At 42.1% G+C, this 17,058-nt stretch overlaps 1 protein-coding gene across 1 annotated transcript in view; it reads left to right on the top strand.

Annotated features, from left to right (window-relative positions):
- The window catches only part of LOC133382819 (cysteine-rich venom protein helothermine-like), a 29,865-nt gene that overhangs the window by 11,787 nt on the left and 1,020 nt on the right, over positions 1 to 17,058 (top strand). The window contains exons 2-7 of the mRNA XM_061622297.1: positions 5,477 to 5,538; positions 7,824 to 7,943; positions 9,273 to 9,360; positions 10,683 to 10,831; positions 12,421 to 12,518; positions 15,049 to 15,137. Coding sequence (XP_061478281.1) covers positions 5,479 to 5,538; positions 7,824 to 7,943; positions 9,273 to 9,360; positions 10,683 to 10,831; positions 12,421 to 12,518; positions 15,049 to 15,137 — 604 coding nt within the window. The 5' untranslated portion in view covers positions 5,477 to 5,478. The remainder of the gene's footprint in view (positions 1 to 5,476; positions 5,539 to 7,823; positions 7,944 to 9,272; positions 9,361 to 10,682; positions 10,832 to 12,420; positions 12,519 to 15,048; positions 15,138 to 17,058) is intronic.

Raw genomic sequence — 17,058 nt, 5'->3', positions numbered from 1 at the left:
GTGCCTCCATGGATAGCTGGGAGTCAAGAATGACCCCCAAACTCCGGATGTGGTCTCTTAGGGGCAGTTGTATCCCATTAAGCACCAAATTACATTCAGCATCTTCCTCAGCTTTTTCAAATTTCTTGTGGTAGTGGATGGCTGCAGCTAATAATTCATCCAAAGTTTTGCCTTCCCAAGTGATGACCACATTTTTAATTTCATCAGAAACTTTAGGCAGCAATCCTTCTACAAAGCATGAAGCAAAGGCAGGCTGTGCATTTTGCAAATGATCCTGCCAAAATGTCTCTCAAAGGTGTCCTTGAGGCAATGCAAATAATCAACAAGGTGTTCGTCCTTATTTTGCTTCCAAGCCTTAATTTTGGTCCAGTCTGCCTTTCTGGAGCAAACAGTGGCAATGGACTGGAGTAAACGTTCTCTATGAGTAATCAATGGTTGCCATGTACAGGGATCATGTTCTGGCCACTGGGCAGCAGTACAAAGGTGTTGAACAGTCTCTTGGGGTAATATAGAATGGAGGAGTTGATTGATATCTGGCCATGTAGGATTGTAACAATTTATAACAATCTCTAATTCCTCAAACTTATCAGGATCTTCTCGAATCTTTGGAAAATGGTGGGCCAAATTTAATAGATCTTCTGGGGTCCATGGAGCATGGACAGTGATAACATTTGCCCCATCTGGACCATTACCAGGCAATTCTCATGAGGAGAACAATGGGGCTGTCCTAGATCTGAAATTACAGGAATGTCCAAAAGCCAGCTCTGAAGCTTGGGGTTGTTGTTGTTGTTGACAAAGTACTATCAAGGTGGAAGTAATTCATAATTGTACCTTCCAAAGGATCTTTGCAAATGGGTCATCCTGGGAATAAACAGAATTGGCAGGAGTTGAAATGGAGCTCACAGTAAAGAGATCGGGGGAGGGTGTGCTTGGGGTAGCCGGAGTTCCCAGGTGTGGAGGTGGTGGAATAGGAGGGACGGCGAGTGCTGGCTGAGATTAGGGTGGAGTCTGAATACAAGGGTGAGGTCCTATGGCAGCCAAGTTAGTGCACAAATCAAGGATGTCCTCTGGATCTGAAGGAACAACCAATGGGGGCCCCATCAGGGATGGGCATAGTTGATTACAATTTAAATTTAGGGGAGAGGCCAATTACTCCCATACTAGTTTCCATTGCAATTTTAACTTTTCTTGGGAGTCTCCAAGGCTACACATCCATGAGTCTGTGCGTCTTTTGGAAGCTTCTTAGTACCAGTAAAAACATGTCCACTGAGTTTGAGGTGTCTTGGTACCACGGGATTCCAATGCACCTTGCAAGTGTTATCCAAATCAAAAGGACCCTTCAGTCAGAAACTTCTTAGGAGGGTCATCCCGGGTATACCACTTCAATTTTTCCAGAAATTTACAGGTCATTGTTAGACCAGACCATTCTAACAAACAAAGGATTGGCTTATTGAAGATAGGGGTATAATTGTCTTGGGCACATCTGTCGACCAAGGCCAGACTCATGTGTCCTGGGCCCATCTTTCGACCGAGGCCAGGAACATTCAGAGACAAGGGGAGGAAAGGTGATAGCCACACAAGGAAGTTCCCAAAGTCACAGAAGTCACCCGTCTTTCAACCAAGACTAGGTATCCTTGGACAGTGGAGCTATGGGCTCATGTACTGGAACCTCTCAGTCTTCCAGTACTTTTTGTTCACCATTTGCCCTTGCAGTTTAAAAACCATTGGTCAACAGCTGGTGGGCCTAGCAACGGGCTCAGGGTGGCTGCAAAGGGTTTCAAAATTTGCACTGGACCAATGCCAGATAACCACATAATCGGGGCTGTTTGTGCAGACTTATTCTCCCAGATAGGCCGAATTCAGAAGCAGTTCTACAGAGTAGCAGTTGCTTTAACAGTCAGACAGATTTAATTATAGGCACCTCAGGCTTACACTGACCTGTCTATATAAAAGTCACATCCCAGCTCTCCCACATGGGTACAAAACCTACAGGAAGCCTTCCTCAAAAACCCCACTTCAGAGATTTAACAGGTCTCTTACCTTAATAGTTGGCGTGCCAAGGGTTCGGTGGAAAGCGATCTGCGGTCCTCCAGACACAAGAGGGTGTAGGGTCCAAGTCACGGCACCAGGAAATTGTGGTGGAAAATCCACCAGAAAAATTTGGAGACCAGGTCAAGCAAGAATTTCTTTATTGAAATTCAAGTTAATTAGAAAACATGCATGCATGGAGAAGCCTCCAAATGACGGCAGTGTGTAGCTGCTGCATAGAAGGTTCTGACATCATAGGATCTCTACCAGTGTTTTATAGCTTCTACCAATAAGCTTTTGCAAGCTTAATTTCATTTCCTCTTTTATCTGAACAGTGGAAAATTACCATTACCAGTACAGAACATGTTTGTCTCTTTCTACAGGAAGCTTGCAGTTATTGCAGTAAAGGGCAGACTGTTATAGCAAGCTCAGAATACCTTTGTGGCGTATATCGTTCCCCACCCCTCTACCTTGGCACATACACAGCACATCTTACAACGTCTGAGCAATGACCCAGAAGTCTCTGGACGTTGACCCAAAAGGTCTCTGTCCTTCCACATAGACTAACATAATGCCATCTGTTCTCAGGTGGGGCTTACAGGCCATATCATGATATGCTGTCCTATGGACCAATCAGTGCCATGTAGTGACTTTGGGTCGTCGTTTGTAACTGCCTTTAAACTCTTGAGTTCATTTAAACTCTTGAGGGCATAGGAGTAAAATCTCTCCATCCAAGGTTCTAACTGTCCTTTAATAGCAAGGACCATTTTTCCACTGCTGCCACTACCAAGTTCCTAAATGATACTTAGATACTTCCAAATAAATATTAGTCATGGAGAAGAACTGCTTTAAGGCCTGGGACCACACTGAGGCAGCAGGGCAGAGGAAGTGGCATTAGCTGTGCCATGGGATAGTTTAAAACATTGGTTCGTCACTTTTTAAGGCTACGCTATACAAACAAGAGCAGTGCAAGTTGTAAAGCTTTAATAGCCACATTATCAAACATATGGAATAATTTAAGAAGCTGCTCTTAACATCCAAAGTAAATACACTGTCCATTAAATGCAGCCGTGAAGAGGAAGGCCTTGAGTGCATATCTCAGGGCTTGTACAGACATGGCAAGGCACAAAACAATAAGGAATTACTTCCTGCTCCCCACCACCACCATCGCCACCTCCCACCTCCACAGGATTGATCAGCATACCAGGTAAACGTATATAGTTCAAAAATCATTTTTTTCAGGCCAGTTCACAAGGGCCAGATGGTTCTGACAGCAAGAATTCTAGGCTTCTGGGTCTGGGAATCTAGCACACAGAGAAAGAAAAAGAGAGGGGATGTTCTAGTTTGATCTCTTTTAAAATCTACATGTCTCGTTCTAATTGTCGCAGGCCCCACAGCTAATTAGAGTTTGGCACTACATAGCCGATTAACCGTGTTTCTGCCTAAAAGCAAGCTAGCATTTAAGCCATAAATAAATAAAAAATTAAACATTGGCAATCATAATCAATGTAAATCGAGTTCATAACACATCCAATTGCCCTTGCCTTGCCTTCTTCCTCCACTCTTGAAATTTAAGCTGAAGAATCCCTGATACAGGAACCTGTCCTCTTTTTTTTGCTTATGTTGTTGAAGTGCCAAGTGCAGTGGTATCAAGTAATAATAATATTAAGAATAAGAATTTGTAAATGTTTTCTGATAATTCACAACTGATGCTCTTATAGATCAACCAAGTAGACTTGCCATGCTTTTGGAACATCCTGCTTTTGTGGAGTGGGGCATCTGCAGGGATTTTTGAGGGAAGTTAAAGAATTTCTGTACATTTAATAAAAATTTGTCAGTAGTGGATGAGTATTACACATCTTCACAACAGTATTATACAATAGATACACCCACAAAAATATATACAAATGGCATACATATATACTCAACAGCAACTGAATAAATGCAAAGGATATTATTAATACAACAACTTCTAACTGTTTCTAATTGATAGATTATGGTGCAAATGCTTTAGTAACAATGGCATAATAAAAAGTATATGGTATAAGCAGATAGTTATGAAGATGTTCACCACTCCTGCAGGAAAATTGCCGTCTTAAAATTCAGACTGTCAATGGTGCATTTGAGGTCAAACACCAGGCATTCTGCCAGCAATATTGCAAGCGCGTGACTGACAAAAGCACAATGCCAAGTGAAACCCCATGGCTGAGAAACCACAGCCACCCGTCTCAGCCAGTTAGACCTCAATTGTGAATAGCCTAAATAAGTGGACAAAGAAATTTCACTACAGAGAGATTCTGAGATAATCACCAACAACTTTACACATTAAAGTACCAAATAGGGGCTTTTCCCTGTTAGGAACAGTGTTAGGAATAACATCTTGGAAACTGCTGTCGTTGAGCTTTAAGAATTTAAGAACTGGTGCCTGAATTTGCTTTTTTCCTCTTCCCTCCCTGCCCTTTTCCCCTTGCGTGTTATGTTTTTTAGTTTGTAACTGATTTATCTAAGCCATTCTGGGACCCTTGTTGGCTGAAGAGGGGGGTACAAATATGATCAATCGATGGGTCATGTACTACTATATTGCTCATTCTATCGGGAGCTTCGAACTGTGTTAATTGTTCCAACCTTAAAAAACATTCCAGGCAGAAATGAATCTTTTTATGTTGATTATCTCCTATCTGACCAAACCCCACGGATATCAGCAAAGGTTGCCAGTTTCTGTGCAGCTGCTATGCGTTGCAGAAGAACTTTGTTAAACCGATAGCTAATTTGATGACGAGGATCCGATTTTAATGAGCTCTTATGCTAAGTGTGCTGTGTTGTACGGAATTATCTCTGTTTTTATCTTGTACACTTTTTATGCTGGTCTATGACTGTAATAAATGAATTGAATTGAATTGAATCAATCAATCAATAAAGGTGTGAGGATGGCATCTCAGACCCCCTGTTTTAGATGACAAAATAGCCCAGATTTAAGCCTTGAAAACTGGGAGTTCTTTGCAAAGTGTTACACCACAGTCATGTTATGCGTGCACAAGTATATTCAGACCCTCTCTGGGCATTCAGAATCTGTGTCAAGTCCTCATGCAGCAGGCTGCAGGGACAAGCCCACCTCTCTCCCCACCACACATGCACCCACACACCATTTTCATCACCCTCCTTAAGGTGGAGGGCAACCTTCTGAAATGAGGAGCCTGCAACTAGGTTTCTTAAACACATGAGGAGCCTTCATGGCTAGAGGAGGCTTTGCTTCAGAGGGCTACCCTCCAACTCATAGACAGTTACAAGGAGAGACAGGGCGAGCATGCTCATGGGCCCCCTTCACCTAATTATTTGACTCAGATCCCAAACACATGAACAGGGTTACAGAAGGAGCACAATTAAGGAAATTGTTTCAGTGCTGTAGATAAATTGATGGCAAATCAGTCTCAGTCTCTTTGCCTTTCAGCCATGATCCTGCTCATTTTGAATGTGTGCCTGGCTGCAGTGTTGTACCAGCCTACTGTTCAGGTAAGATCTTTGTGAATTTGTACCAAAAAGGATATTCTTGGAACACAGACTGGTTCCTGATGATTTGCTAAGGTCACCTATATGGATCAAATCCAAGGAAATATTAACAGGGAATGGAAAACTTCCTCCACACCCACCCTGCAGGGCTCCTTCAGGTCTCTGTTAACCCAGCTTGCAAATCACAAGCATGTCTACAAGAACGTGTCTGTGCAAAATAGCCCTAGTGTTCCCACCTTTTTCGTACTCCAGAAAATTCCCTCTCAGTAGACATCCTGGTCTCTCTATGTCCTAAGACTATGAGCTGGGTTTTGGCCCCTGAACTGTGTACTTTTTGGTACCTTACTGCCATCTAGGCTTCTCATGGCTCAGTTTTGAAGCTGGCAGGCAGATGCCCAATACGCACCCTTTCCTTCACATTTCTGCCTATTGGCACCTCTGATTTGACCTGGGAATGCAGATTCCCCCTGATTCCTTGCACACCTGCTCAGCGCATGTCTTAAGAAGCCTGATTTCCATGCTTGTACTAAATCTACCACTGAAGACTCCCCTGCCCTTCCTTCATGTGTCTCAGCAGACTCAAGATGGGGGGGGAACGCTCTCGCATTCACTGGTTCCATTTCTTCAGCTCACTTCTCTCACTCTTCCCCATTCTTACTCTGCTTCTCTCTTCTGCCATCTTAATGCAGCCATCCAGGTAGGGATAGAAAGATCTGCCAATTTTGGTTGTTTCAGTTTCTAATTTCTCCAGTCTTAAATTCAGTTCTCCACACTTCTGCAGCAATTTTTTTTTAAAAAAAACACATTAAAATGTTAGTGTGAATTACTCCTAATAAACACATTTTTAGGCAGTTTTGACTAATGCACTCATTTTTGCAAGCAATTTCTCATCTTATAATGCATTCCTGTATGTTATTTTCACTTTTTATGAACACTTTCCCCTAACATAGACATCTTTGTAAACATTGGTGGGAGAACTACATTGCAAAATTCGTATAAGTATGAATTTTGAAAGATGGCTATGTATTGGTTTCTGTATTGTTTTGGAAAGTGTGGATTTGATCTATTTGGCTTGAAATGTGAACTGCATCAAATTTCTCACTCTTCCCCACCATACAGCCATGCTTCCTACCAGTCCTCTGCTCTTCCCCCCTCATATCTGGGGTTGCCTTTAGTAACTTGGCTTTGTCTATTATTATCATTTAATAAAACACCCTTTCCTGGCTTATATTCTGAAGTCTTGGCACTGTTTACCCTCCAAGGAACCTTATGGGGATTCATTACCAAAAAAAACCCTGAGTTATCCACTCTGTGTTTCTGTTAATTCAGCAACCATGCTAGTTTCTGAGCAAGCTACACCAGATTGATAGCAGCCTATCTTCAAGCAGGAATGAGAAGAGGTTCCCTTAGCACTCAACTAAATTCCCCACAGATGCTCATTATTGTTGAATGGCTTACTTCCTGAACATGAACATAAATTTATGGTTAGCCACCCTTGATGTAAGGGATATCTTTGTCTCCCAGAGAGCAAAGCCCTGCCCTGGCAGCAACTAGGCCCAATATCCTTTGCTGCTGGTGATTGCAGAAAGAATCCACAGGCCTTTTCTTTGCCAGCAGACTAGATCCTGATTGAGATTCTCCAGCGCATAAAACCTATCAGAGAAGAATTCAGAGTAGAACCAACTTCACGGTTGAGCCCAATAAGAAAATAGCTTGCCTCTCTGTTAGGTTGCATTCAGAATATAGAACACTGAATCTCCATTTCTTTTATTTTTGTTTCAGTTTATTTTTTTATTCTGATACAGTGTACACGTGTCACATTTTAAAAGCATGTCTATAAAGTCGCCCACTCACACACACACACACACACAAATGGCTCATTTTGTCAATCCATGGTAACTGGACTAAAATCAAGCATTGCCCCTGCCCACTCCCTCCTCCCTTCTCTTGTGTGCCTTAGTGCAAGATTTCTGGGGTTTGCAAAACCATAGTTTCCCATTATGCCTGAACCAGAAAACTGACTTGCAAACATGGTTAGGTCCTGGTTTGCAAAAGAGGATTTAGTCAGAGTTAAATTCAGTTTCCTGGTTCTGATGTAATGGGAAACTGTGGTTTAACAAAACCCCAGAAAACATACAAAGGAGGGAGAAAGAAGGGAGGACGATAGAGGAGGAGGGAGCACACAGACACAGTGCTTGTTCTCCTTCTACAGGTTGCTGGCCTGAGACTATTGTGCCTGAATGAGGGCAATGCCTTTTTGATTACAGGCATCTCCTTTTTTATTTCAGGCCTCTGACAGTTCTGCTAGTCTGATGACCACCAATGTAAATCAGCAAAATGAAATTGTTAACAAGCATAATGATCTAAGGAGAAGAGTGCAACCATCTGCTAAAAATATGCTAAAAATGGTAAGACACATTCAGAAAAACTAATAGAAACATATGCAGGACTATTAGTAATACTGACATTTCAAAAGTATTTTTATTGCTAAAGAACACAGTACTTGTCATGACAGGACAATGACAAAATCAGAGCAAGATGGGGGGCAAATATTGTCATAGAATCACAGGATAGTAGAGTTGGAAGGGGCCTATAAGGCCATCAAGTCCAACCCCCTGCTCAATGCAGGAAGCCAAATCAAAGCATTCCCGACATATGGCTGTCCAGCTGCCTCTTGAATGCCTCCGGTGTCAGAGAGCCCACTACCTCTCTAGGTAGTTGGTTCCATTGTCATATGGCTCTAACAGTTAGGAAGTTTTTCCTGATGTCCAGTCGAAATCTGGCTTCCTGCAACTTAAGCCCATTATTCCGTGTCCTGCACTCTGGGACAATCAAGAAGAGATCGCAGCCCTCCTCTATGTGACAACCTTTCATGTACTTGAAGAGTGCTATCATATCTCCCCTCAGTCTTCTCTTCTCCAGGCTAAACATGCCCAGTTCTTTCAGTCTCTCCTCATAGGGGTCACATATTAACACATATTGTCACATATTAACAATCTCCATTAGACAATGATAGCTTTATAAACCACTACACAAGTGAAGCCAGTGTGGTGTAGCGGCTAGAGTGTCAAACTATACCTGGGAAGATCCTTGGTTCAAATCCCACTGGGCCAGTCTTTTGAACCTTGGGTAGCCTCTGGTTCTTAGCCTAATTGACCTTACGCGATTGTAGTGAGGATAAAATAGGAAAGAGAACCATGTCTCCTGCCCTGAATAATGTGAATGAATTTTGCAACATGGCTTTTCTGATTACAGCAGACCACCTGTAAATGAAACATGTTAAATGTTGCCAAATAAATCATCCTAAAAACCATTTAGCTGACAAAAATAGACTATGATCAAGTACAGTAAAGAGAATGCATCTGATTCTTCTAGATGAGTAAGGCAATCATCAAAAGAAATCCTGGGAATATAATGTGCTTTCAAACATAAAAATTGGTTCAATTTCCACCACTGGCCGTGATTTACTGAGCCAGGCTTCCTCCAACAGCTGAGAAATTGTCTTCCAATGTTTAGCTACAAAATCAACTCCACCATGATTACAAAGTTCACTAGTAACTGATCTATTTCTGGGCAACTACACCCTTTATAAATCCCAATAAAGCTACCAAAGGGCATAAGCCAAAACCAAATTTAAAATTCTGTTTCAAATGTAATTACATTATATCCAGCAGCTTGATAATGCTCACAGTTCCACCAACTCACAACTCACTCATGTATTTTTGTATCTCATGTAGAACTGGAACAATGTGATTGCACAAAATGCACAAAGATGGGCAAACCAGTGTAATTTAAAGCACAGTTCACAACAAAGCAGACTAATAGGTAAGTAAGGGAGCCATCTTCCAGCAAAAATAACTTCAAATAGATTACTTAAAGTGGATACTTAAAGGGATCAAAATTCTTTGCTAATCAAAGGAATGTTAAATATTTAATGCAATATTTACCCTTCAGAAAATATATTTTATACTTTTATTTCAATTCAATCCAAACTAAAAACACAGAAGTGTTAACTGGCTCATTTCAGTTATGACAATTGGCCTGTGCAGCTGAATGTTTTGTGTCTTCACACCACAGTTGAGGCAATATGTGCAGGCCTTGGAAGCTGCTTCTAAAGTCTGAGGGAAGTGGGTGTGTGGTTTCGGAACTGGAGCCTCAGAAGCTGCTCCGTACATAGAGATCTACCCAGAGCTTGGAAAAGTTACTTTTTTGAACTACAACTCCCATCAGCCCCAGCCAGCATGGCCACTGGATTGGGCTGATGGGAGTTGTAGTTCAAAAAAGTAACTTTTCCAACCTCTGGATCTACCATAGTTCTCTTTTGTCCAAGCCTAAGACTGTGCTCCCTGAAATTTCTCGCATATACTTCAAGAAGTCTTCCATTTTCAGGCCAAGGGCCGCATTCCATTCTGGACAACCTTCCAAGCAGTGGAAACTGGTGGCTCTGATGTCAGTGTGGCAGTGAATCCACTCTGGGTTTTAGTCTGAATCTTCAATGAACTGTCCAAGGTGCTGAACCCTATTCCCCAAATAGGTTGCACATGTGCCTGGACACAGTGGTGAGGTGGATGAGAAAATTAAGTTGAGCTTGAATCCTGGCAAGACAGAGGCATTGTGGGCGAGTGGTTCTCATGCCCGAGAAACTGGTCAATTACCTGCCCTGGACAGGATTGCACTCCCCCTGAAGCTATGAAATCTGAAGGTGCTTCTGGATCCATCTTTGTCACTGGAGGCCTAGGTAGCCTCAGCAACTGGAAGCATGTTTTACCAACTGCATCTTGTATGACAGCTACAGCTATTCCTGGATTGCAAGAGCCTGACCACAGTAGTTCAGAGAGTGGTGACTCCAGGGTTGGATTATTGCAAAGTGGTCTATGTGGGCTTCTCTTGCACTTGACCCAGAAACTGCAGTTAGCATAAATCAGAGAGCAATTTGTGCCAAATTTCCAAAGTTTAACATCCAGTAGCAGTATTTTGTCTCAAAATGAGATACTAGTATTAGCGGTAATATCAATATAGGATATTAAAGGAAAGAGATAAGGTCCTAGCATGTATTAATGCTACTTATCCCAAAGCTTTAGACAATTCCAGTCAACAGCAGAAGGAGCCAAGCCTTTAAGTTTTTGTAATTGTTTTCCCATTTGCAGATGGCACAGGCTGCGGTGAAAATCTCTACATGTCAAGCGCCCCTAACTCATGGTCTGATGCAATTCAAGCTTGGTATAATGAAGTTAAAGACTTTGCATATGGCTCTGGAGCAAAGACAAGAGGAGCAGTGATTGGGCATTATACTCAGGTACAATAACATTGTTCACAGGTCCTCAAGGTTGGACTATTTATTTAGCTGGCTATTTCAAAAGTGTTTGGAAAGGGCAGGCTAGCAGGCAGAGATATAAATTATTACAACAGAATAAATGAAGACAACTATGGCAAACTATTACACTAGGTTTCATGGCCTAATGTTGCTGCACAATATGTCAAGACATTTCAAAATCATCTGAAAGTGTCAGTCTAAACTTGACAGTTAAGCTCAAAATTCAGCTACATCATTCAGTGTTGTCATATGCTGAAGGAAATGCGCACTGACTAAGTGTCTCATTCATATCTTCATCCTTGTTTTGCTTTCCTATTAATTTTTTTAAACAGTTATTTTGCTACCATTAGGTGCTCAAAGCAGTTCACAACAGCATTTAAAACAAGTGACATCAAACTAAATGCCACATATCCTCTCCTTTCGCAAGGCAGATTCTCTGAGTGGCCATGCTGGCTGGGGCTGATGGGAGTTGTAGTTCAAAAAAGTAACTTTTCCAAGCTCTGCATGTCTTGAGAATTATTTCCCATGAAGAACTGTTTGGGAGTAAATTCTCAAGACGTGACATACCCTGCCGATTCTATAAAATAGGTTTGCACGAACAGAATAGTTCATGTCTGTTAGATTGATTAGTAATAAATCATCCTCATGGTTCAACATGTACCCAAGAAACAGAGAGACATAGCACTGTATTTGTTTTCACATGCTGAATCTTTTTTAACTCCTCACTTCATCTGACTATAGAAGAGCACACTTTGAAAAGTGATCGCTACACAAGAGCCTGAGACATAGATCTCATCTGATCACATTTAAACTTGTCCTGCCAGCTTGTAGTCTCATCTCTTTCTCTCTTGCCAAATACAAAGGGGTCACACACAATATTTCAGGCTCCACATTCTGAAAATGGATCAGTCATTCTGAAATATCGACCATGTTGTAGCACAGGAGCTATCTATCCTATGCCATGTAATTATTGTGAAGAACAACCGAATAATGCCAACACATGCCAACACGCATCAAGGTCCTTGGCAGAAGAATGGGATGAAAATGGAGACAATTAGTTATGAATTTAGAACAGAGCTTAATATGAGCACTTGGGAACCCTTCCATATGATCGGTCAAAGACTGCCTCAACTTCCTTGGTGTAAGTTCCTTTTCAGTGACGATAGAGCGATATCCCATAGATGTGTAACAGATGGAAACAGAGGCAGCCTTACAGGAGGACAGCTCTGATGCTTGAAACCTCTGGTGTTTGAAACACAGATACAATTTTGCAAAAGGATGTGCATTGCCATTGCAGGAGGAGGAGCACACTGCCTCCAACCATCATTCAAGCACATGCCTTCTGCAAAGGCAGCAGCAGTGCTGAGGAAAATACCACGTGTTGCTAGAGAAAACAAAATATTGCACTGTGCATATTGGGAAAATACAGGATCTCTGCAACATAACTGCAACACTGACAGAGAGGAGGTGCAGGGTCTATATAACTGTCCAATCCAATTCTCCTTAACGTTTTCTTTGATGTGCACCAGTATACAGTGTGTTCACATTCATATTCATTTGTGTATCTGCAGGTGGTTTGGTACAAATCTAATGAAGTGGGATGTGCTCTTGCCTACTGTTCTGCCCAGCCAATCTTCAAGTACTTCTATGTTTGCCAGTACTGCCCTGCGTATGTATTAACTGAGGAATTTACTGCCACTTTGCAATGCTATTCCCACATACACACACATACTCCTGAGATATAAATGTTTAAGCTTAGGATTGTCAGACAAACTGTATTTTCTAGAATTTACCAATGGCATTGTGCTTTGCTCAGAAATCATTACGGGAGACTGAAAAACATATTCAGCCAGACTCCACCCCTACATGCCAAATTCCACCCTGCTTCTTCCAGTTTCCTCCAGCCTCTCTGCCTGTGACCCGCCAGGTTCTGCTTCATGCCATGAATATGTTATGTCAATGTGAAAATACAAGGATTCTTTTCTGGCGCATCTAGAAACGCATCCCACTCCCCTCCGCCTTCTTTCTTGGCTGCAGCCACATGGGCGTTGCTTCTCCATGACATGGTTCCTTGTGGCTGGGGAGGGAGCAACTGCATGTTGCCAGCCAACAGCACATAAGTTCTTTCTCTTTAAAAAAAAAAACACTGATGGCATTTTTTCAGCGGGTGTTTTGTTTCCTTCACGGTACCCTAACCAGACTTAGACCTGTTTGTTTTCCATCCTTTCCCAATCAATGTCTGTTGTCTGTGTCTTAGTATTCCATACACACAGACACACAATTTTGGCTCCAGGTTCTAAGCAAGGTTTATTTACAACTGTGTCCTGTTTTCTGTGTCTGTCCTTATTAGTACCTTGTAATGTGTGTATGTCAGTAAGTCTTGTGAGTACATTGTACAAGCAGTATGCATACAGTGTTATATTACATATATCAGTGCATTATTTTTTTAAAGAAGCTTTTTAAATAAAAAAAGCAAACTTTAAAGGTGGCTAGCACAAGCCCACTGTTTGCAATCTGGCAGAGTTAATCCCCTCTTGAGGGGCTTCTGCACCTCCAAATGTCATGCCAGAATGGGAAAGAAACAAAAGTTTTAGCCATTTTAATTTTAAAACATTTTAACTTTACAGACGGCTAATATGAAAAATCCCAAAGCTATATGTCTACAATTTGTTGGGGTTGATCCCCTCTGTAGGAGCTAACATGTCAGCAAATATGGTCGTTTTAGTTTCCCAATGCAAGTCAGAACGGGGGGGCTATGCACAGCCCTTGTTCTTAGTCTTAAGATGGTGTAAAGACAAGTTAGTAGACTTAATACATTAGACTCTCCTAGGTACTAGGTAGTGTTTCTCATATGGTACTGGGGGGGGGATGTATGGAATGGAGCAGGCACCAAATCCTTCTGCTTAGGCAGGTATAAAGAACCATATTTGGCATATGTCTTTACACCCACAAAGTCCATTATACAATGTTTGCTTAAAGCGGGCAACAACTTTAATTGAATTAGACTGCTTGGTGTTCTCCAGTGCCTCTGAAGGAGGCTCCCCAAAGAGATTCTGAGGGCTTCTCCAACCCTGCCACCACATTATGCATATTGGAACCGAAAATAGTACAGCAGAACCAACATTGGAAGGGGGAAAACAAACATTCAGAAGACTTGGTAGGCAAACATTTCTGGGCCACTGGGGTCAGTCTAATGACCCAGCAAAACCTTCTTTTCCAGCTCTGTTGACCAGCAATAGATCCATGTTCCATAGAAAAATACCTGAGCCCCAAGGACAGCAAATGTTCAACGGCAAGTCAGAGAGAGATTGGCAAGAACTGAGGATTCTGAGAAGACTTCGACTTCCCTTTTATAAGCTAGAGGAGGACCAAAGGGAGATGGTCAAATGTCTGACCAACGCCTCGCCAAACAACCTAGCCAGGGAGTGGGGGTTTTCTGCAGACCAGTGGTGGGGGACCTCAGTTCCAGGGTCCAAACACAGCCCTCCTTGGCTCTCTGTCTGGCCCTTGGGACTCTCCTCAGCCACACCCCTCACTGGTCTTGTTTCACACCCTCCTCCAGTGTTTTTGCCTGGCTGGAATGTGTCCTTGAAATCTGGTGATGCCTCTTGCATGCCTAGATGGAGGATAGAGGTGTGTGTGTGTGTGTGTGTGTGTGTGTGTTTGTTTATTTATTAAATTTATACCCCGCCTTACGGCCAAAAGGCCCTCAAGGCGGCTTACAAAAACACAAATATAGCAATACATACATCAGTAAAATAATGCAATTCTCAAAATTAAATAAATAACATTATAAAGAAACATTTAAATGTGTCACAATGAGAGAACCTCATTCATCCAGGTATTTTATACTAGCCTTTACATTCATTGTTCCTCCTGCTTTTGCCCTGGGCATTTTCCGTCCCTGTAATGTGGCCCCTGGAAGGTTGCCCAGATGGGAATGTGGCCCTTGGGCTGAAAAAGGTCCTGAACACTTGCTGCAGACCATATGGCCAACACACCTTTTGGTCTCCTCCTCCTCCCTACCCAACTGGCCCCTTCCTGGTTTCCTTTCTTTTCATAATACGCTTAAAGTAGTGTAAAAGATTGGGCAACTGAAGCAATTTGATGAAGCCATCTCTCAACAAATCATCTTTGCTAATTGATAAATAGATACGGACTGCTGATTTAGTGTTTCATATTTTCATTTAACATTCCAGAGGTAACTATGCAGACAAGATGGCCACCCCCTATTCAACAGGACAACCGTGTGGGGACTGCCCGAATAATTGCAACAATGGATTGTGCAGTAAGTTTGAGAAAAATCAAGTGCCCTTAGAGAGGTTTTTGAAATTATCCAATAATGAAAATAATGTTATCCCGTACCATCTATTAGACTAAGTTGACCTTGGCTGTCTCTTGACTGGTTATAGGCAAATCACACACATTCTGTTTCAGTCTCCCATTTGGGAGGGCTACTTTGCACATTACACAGGACAAACACAAATTACACAGGACACAACAAGTGACAAACATATATTCACTATTGTGTACAAGCAATAGTGACCCACAGCCAATGTTGGCTTCTTCCTGAATGTACCTCTTTGATGACTGTTTTCAAATTTGTATATTTCATGTAGGGATGGTATTTTCTGAAAATCTCCATGCTATGTTTATCTTCACAGATTTTTTTCTAATTTCCATCTGGCTTGTTAATCTTAATTAGAAGCTATTTTCCCCCCTGCTAAAACTGAACAATTCTTGCATCATTATACATGTGATTTTGCGTGCATATTATATGCAGAGCTTGGAAAAGTTACTTTTTTGAACTACAACTCCCATCAGCCCCAGCCAGCATGGCCACTGGATTGGGCTGATGGGAGGTGTAGTTCAAAAAAGTAACTTTTCCAAGCTCTGATTATATGCACATACAATCTAGGTTTTCTAAAGTAACCACCACATAAATATATGCGTACAACAATACATATAACTATGTAAAATGTAAATATTAATATAGTATGGGCAGAGCCCCTGCTCACTCTGATTGCCAAACCCCTGCCCAAGAAACCCTGCAAGGCAAAAGAGGCTCCTCTGAATGTGTGAAGACTGCCTTTCTTTCCCCACTGTATTTTTTCCACCGCTCCGTGACTGATATCTTTAGTACCTTCCACTTTCCGTCTGTCTTTTCTCTCTCCTCCCCCCAGATTCCCCCAATGAGACACTATATCCCAGTGTTTCCCTGCTATTTGGGACACTCCCCCAATTTCCTCTTTGGTACATGCCTATTATCTGCCCCCAATGATATTTTGGTATACCCCACTTTCCCTTTTCTCCCTCCTTTCCCTTCTCTTCTGGTACACCTTACTTCTTACCCACCCCTATCATGGGTCCTACTATAATGCTCTGGTCTCACTTGGTACTCTCAACTTTCCTTCCCCTCCCCAGGAAACCACTTTTGGTAAAATTCCTCCCCTGATTGATTGATTGATTGATTGATTGCACTTGTATACAGCCCCATAGCCGAAGCTCTCTGGGTGGTTTACAGCAATCAAAAACATTAAAACAAATATACAATTTAAAACACATATTTTAAAAAGAATTTAAAACACAATTTTAAACTTTAAAGCAATATAAAAACAATGTAAAACACATGCTAAAATGCCTGGGAGAAGAGGAAAGTCTTGACTTGGTGCCGAAAAGGTAACAGTGTCGGCGCCAGGTTCACCTCGTCAATGAGATCGTTCCATAATTTGGGGGCCACCACTGAGAAGGCCCTCTCCCTTGTTGCCACCCTCCAAGCTTCCCTCGGAGTAGGCACCTGGAGGAGGGCCTTGGATGTTGAGCGTAGTGTACGGGTGGGTTCGTATTGGGAGAGGCGTTCCATCAGGTATTGTGGTCCCAAGCCGTGTAAGGCTTTATAGGTCAAAACCAGCACCTTGAATTGAGGCCAGAAACATACAGGCAGCCAATGCAAGCAGGCCAGAATCGGTTTTATATGTTCGGACCGTCTGGTCCCTGTTACCAATCTGGACGCTGCATTTTGCGCCAACACTGTTGCCTTTTCGGTGCCAGGTCAAGACTTTCCTCTTTTCCCAGGCATTTTAGCATGTGTTTTATACTGTTTAAATTTTTAAATTGTGATTTAAATTCTCTGTGGCAGCTCCTAAGCTGTGGCATTCCCTCCATGCAGAAGGACATGTGTCACCTTCTTTATACAGCTTTTGTATAAA

This window comes from Rhineura floridana, chromosome 4 (assembly GCF_030035675.1).
Source record: "Rhineura floridana isolate rRhiFlo1 chromosome 4, rRhiFlo1.hap2, whole genome shotgun sequence".
Taxonomy (NCBI): Eukaryota; Metazoa; Chordata; class Lepidosauria; order Squamata; family Rhineuridae; genus Rhineura; species Rhineura floridana.
This window is presented reverse-complemented; position numbering and strand designations above follow the sequence as displayed.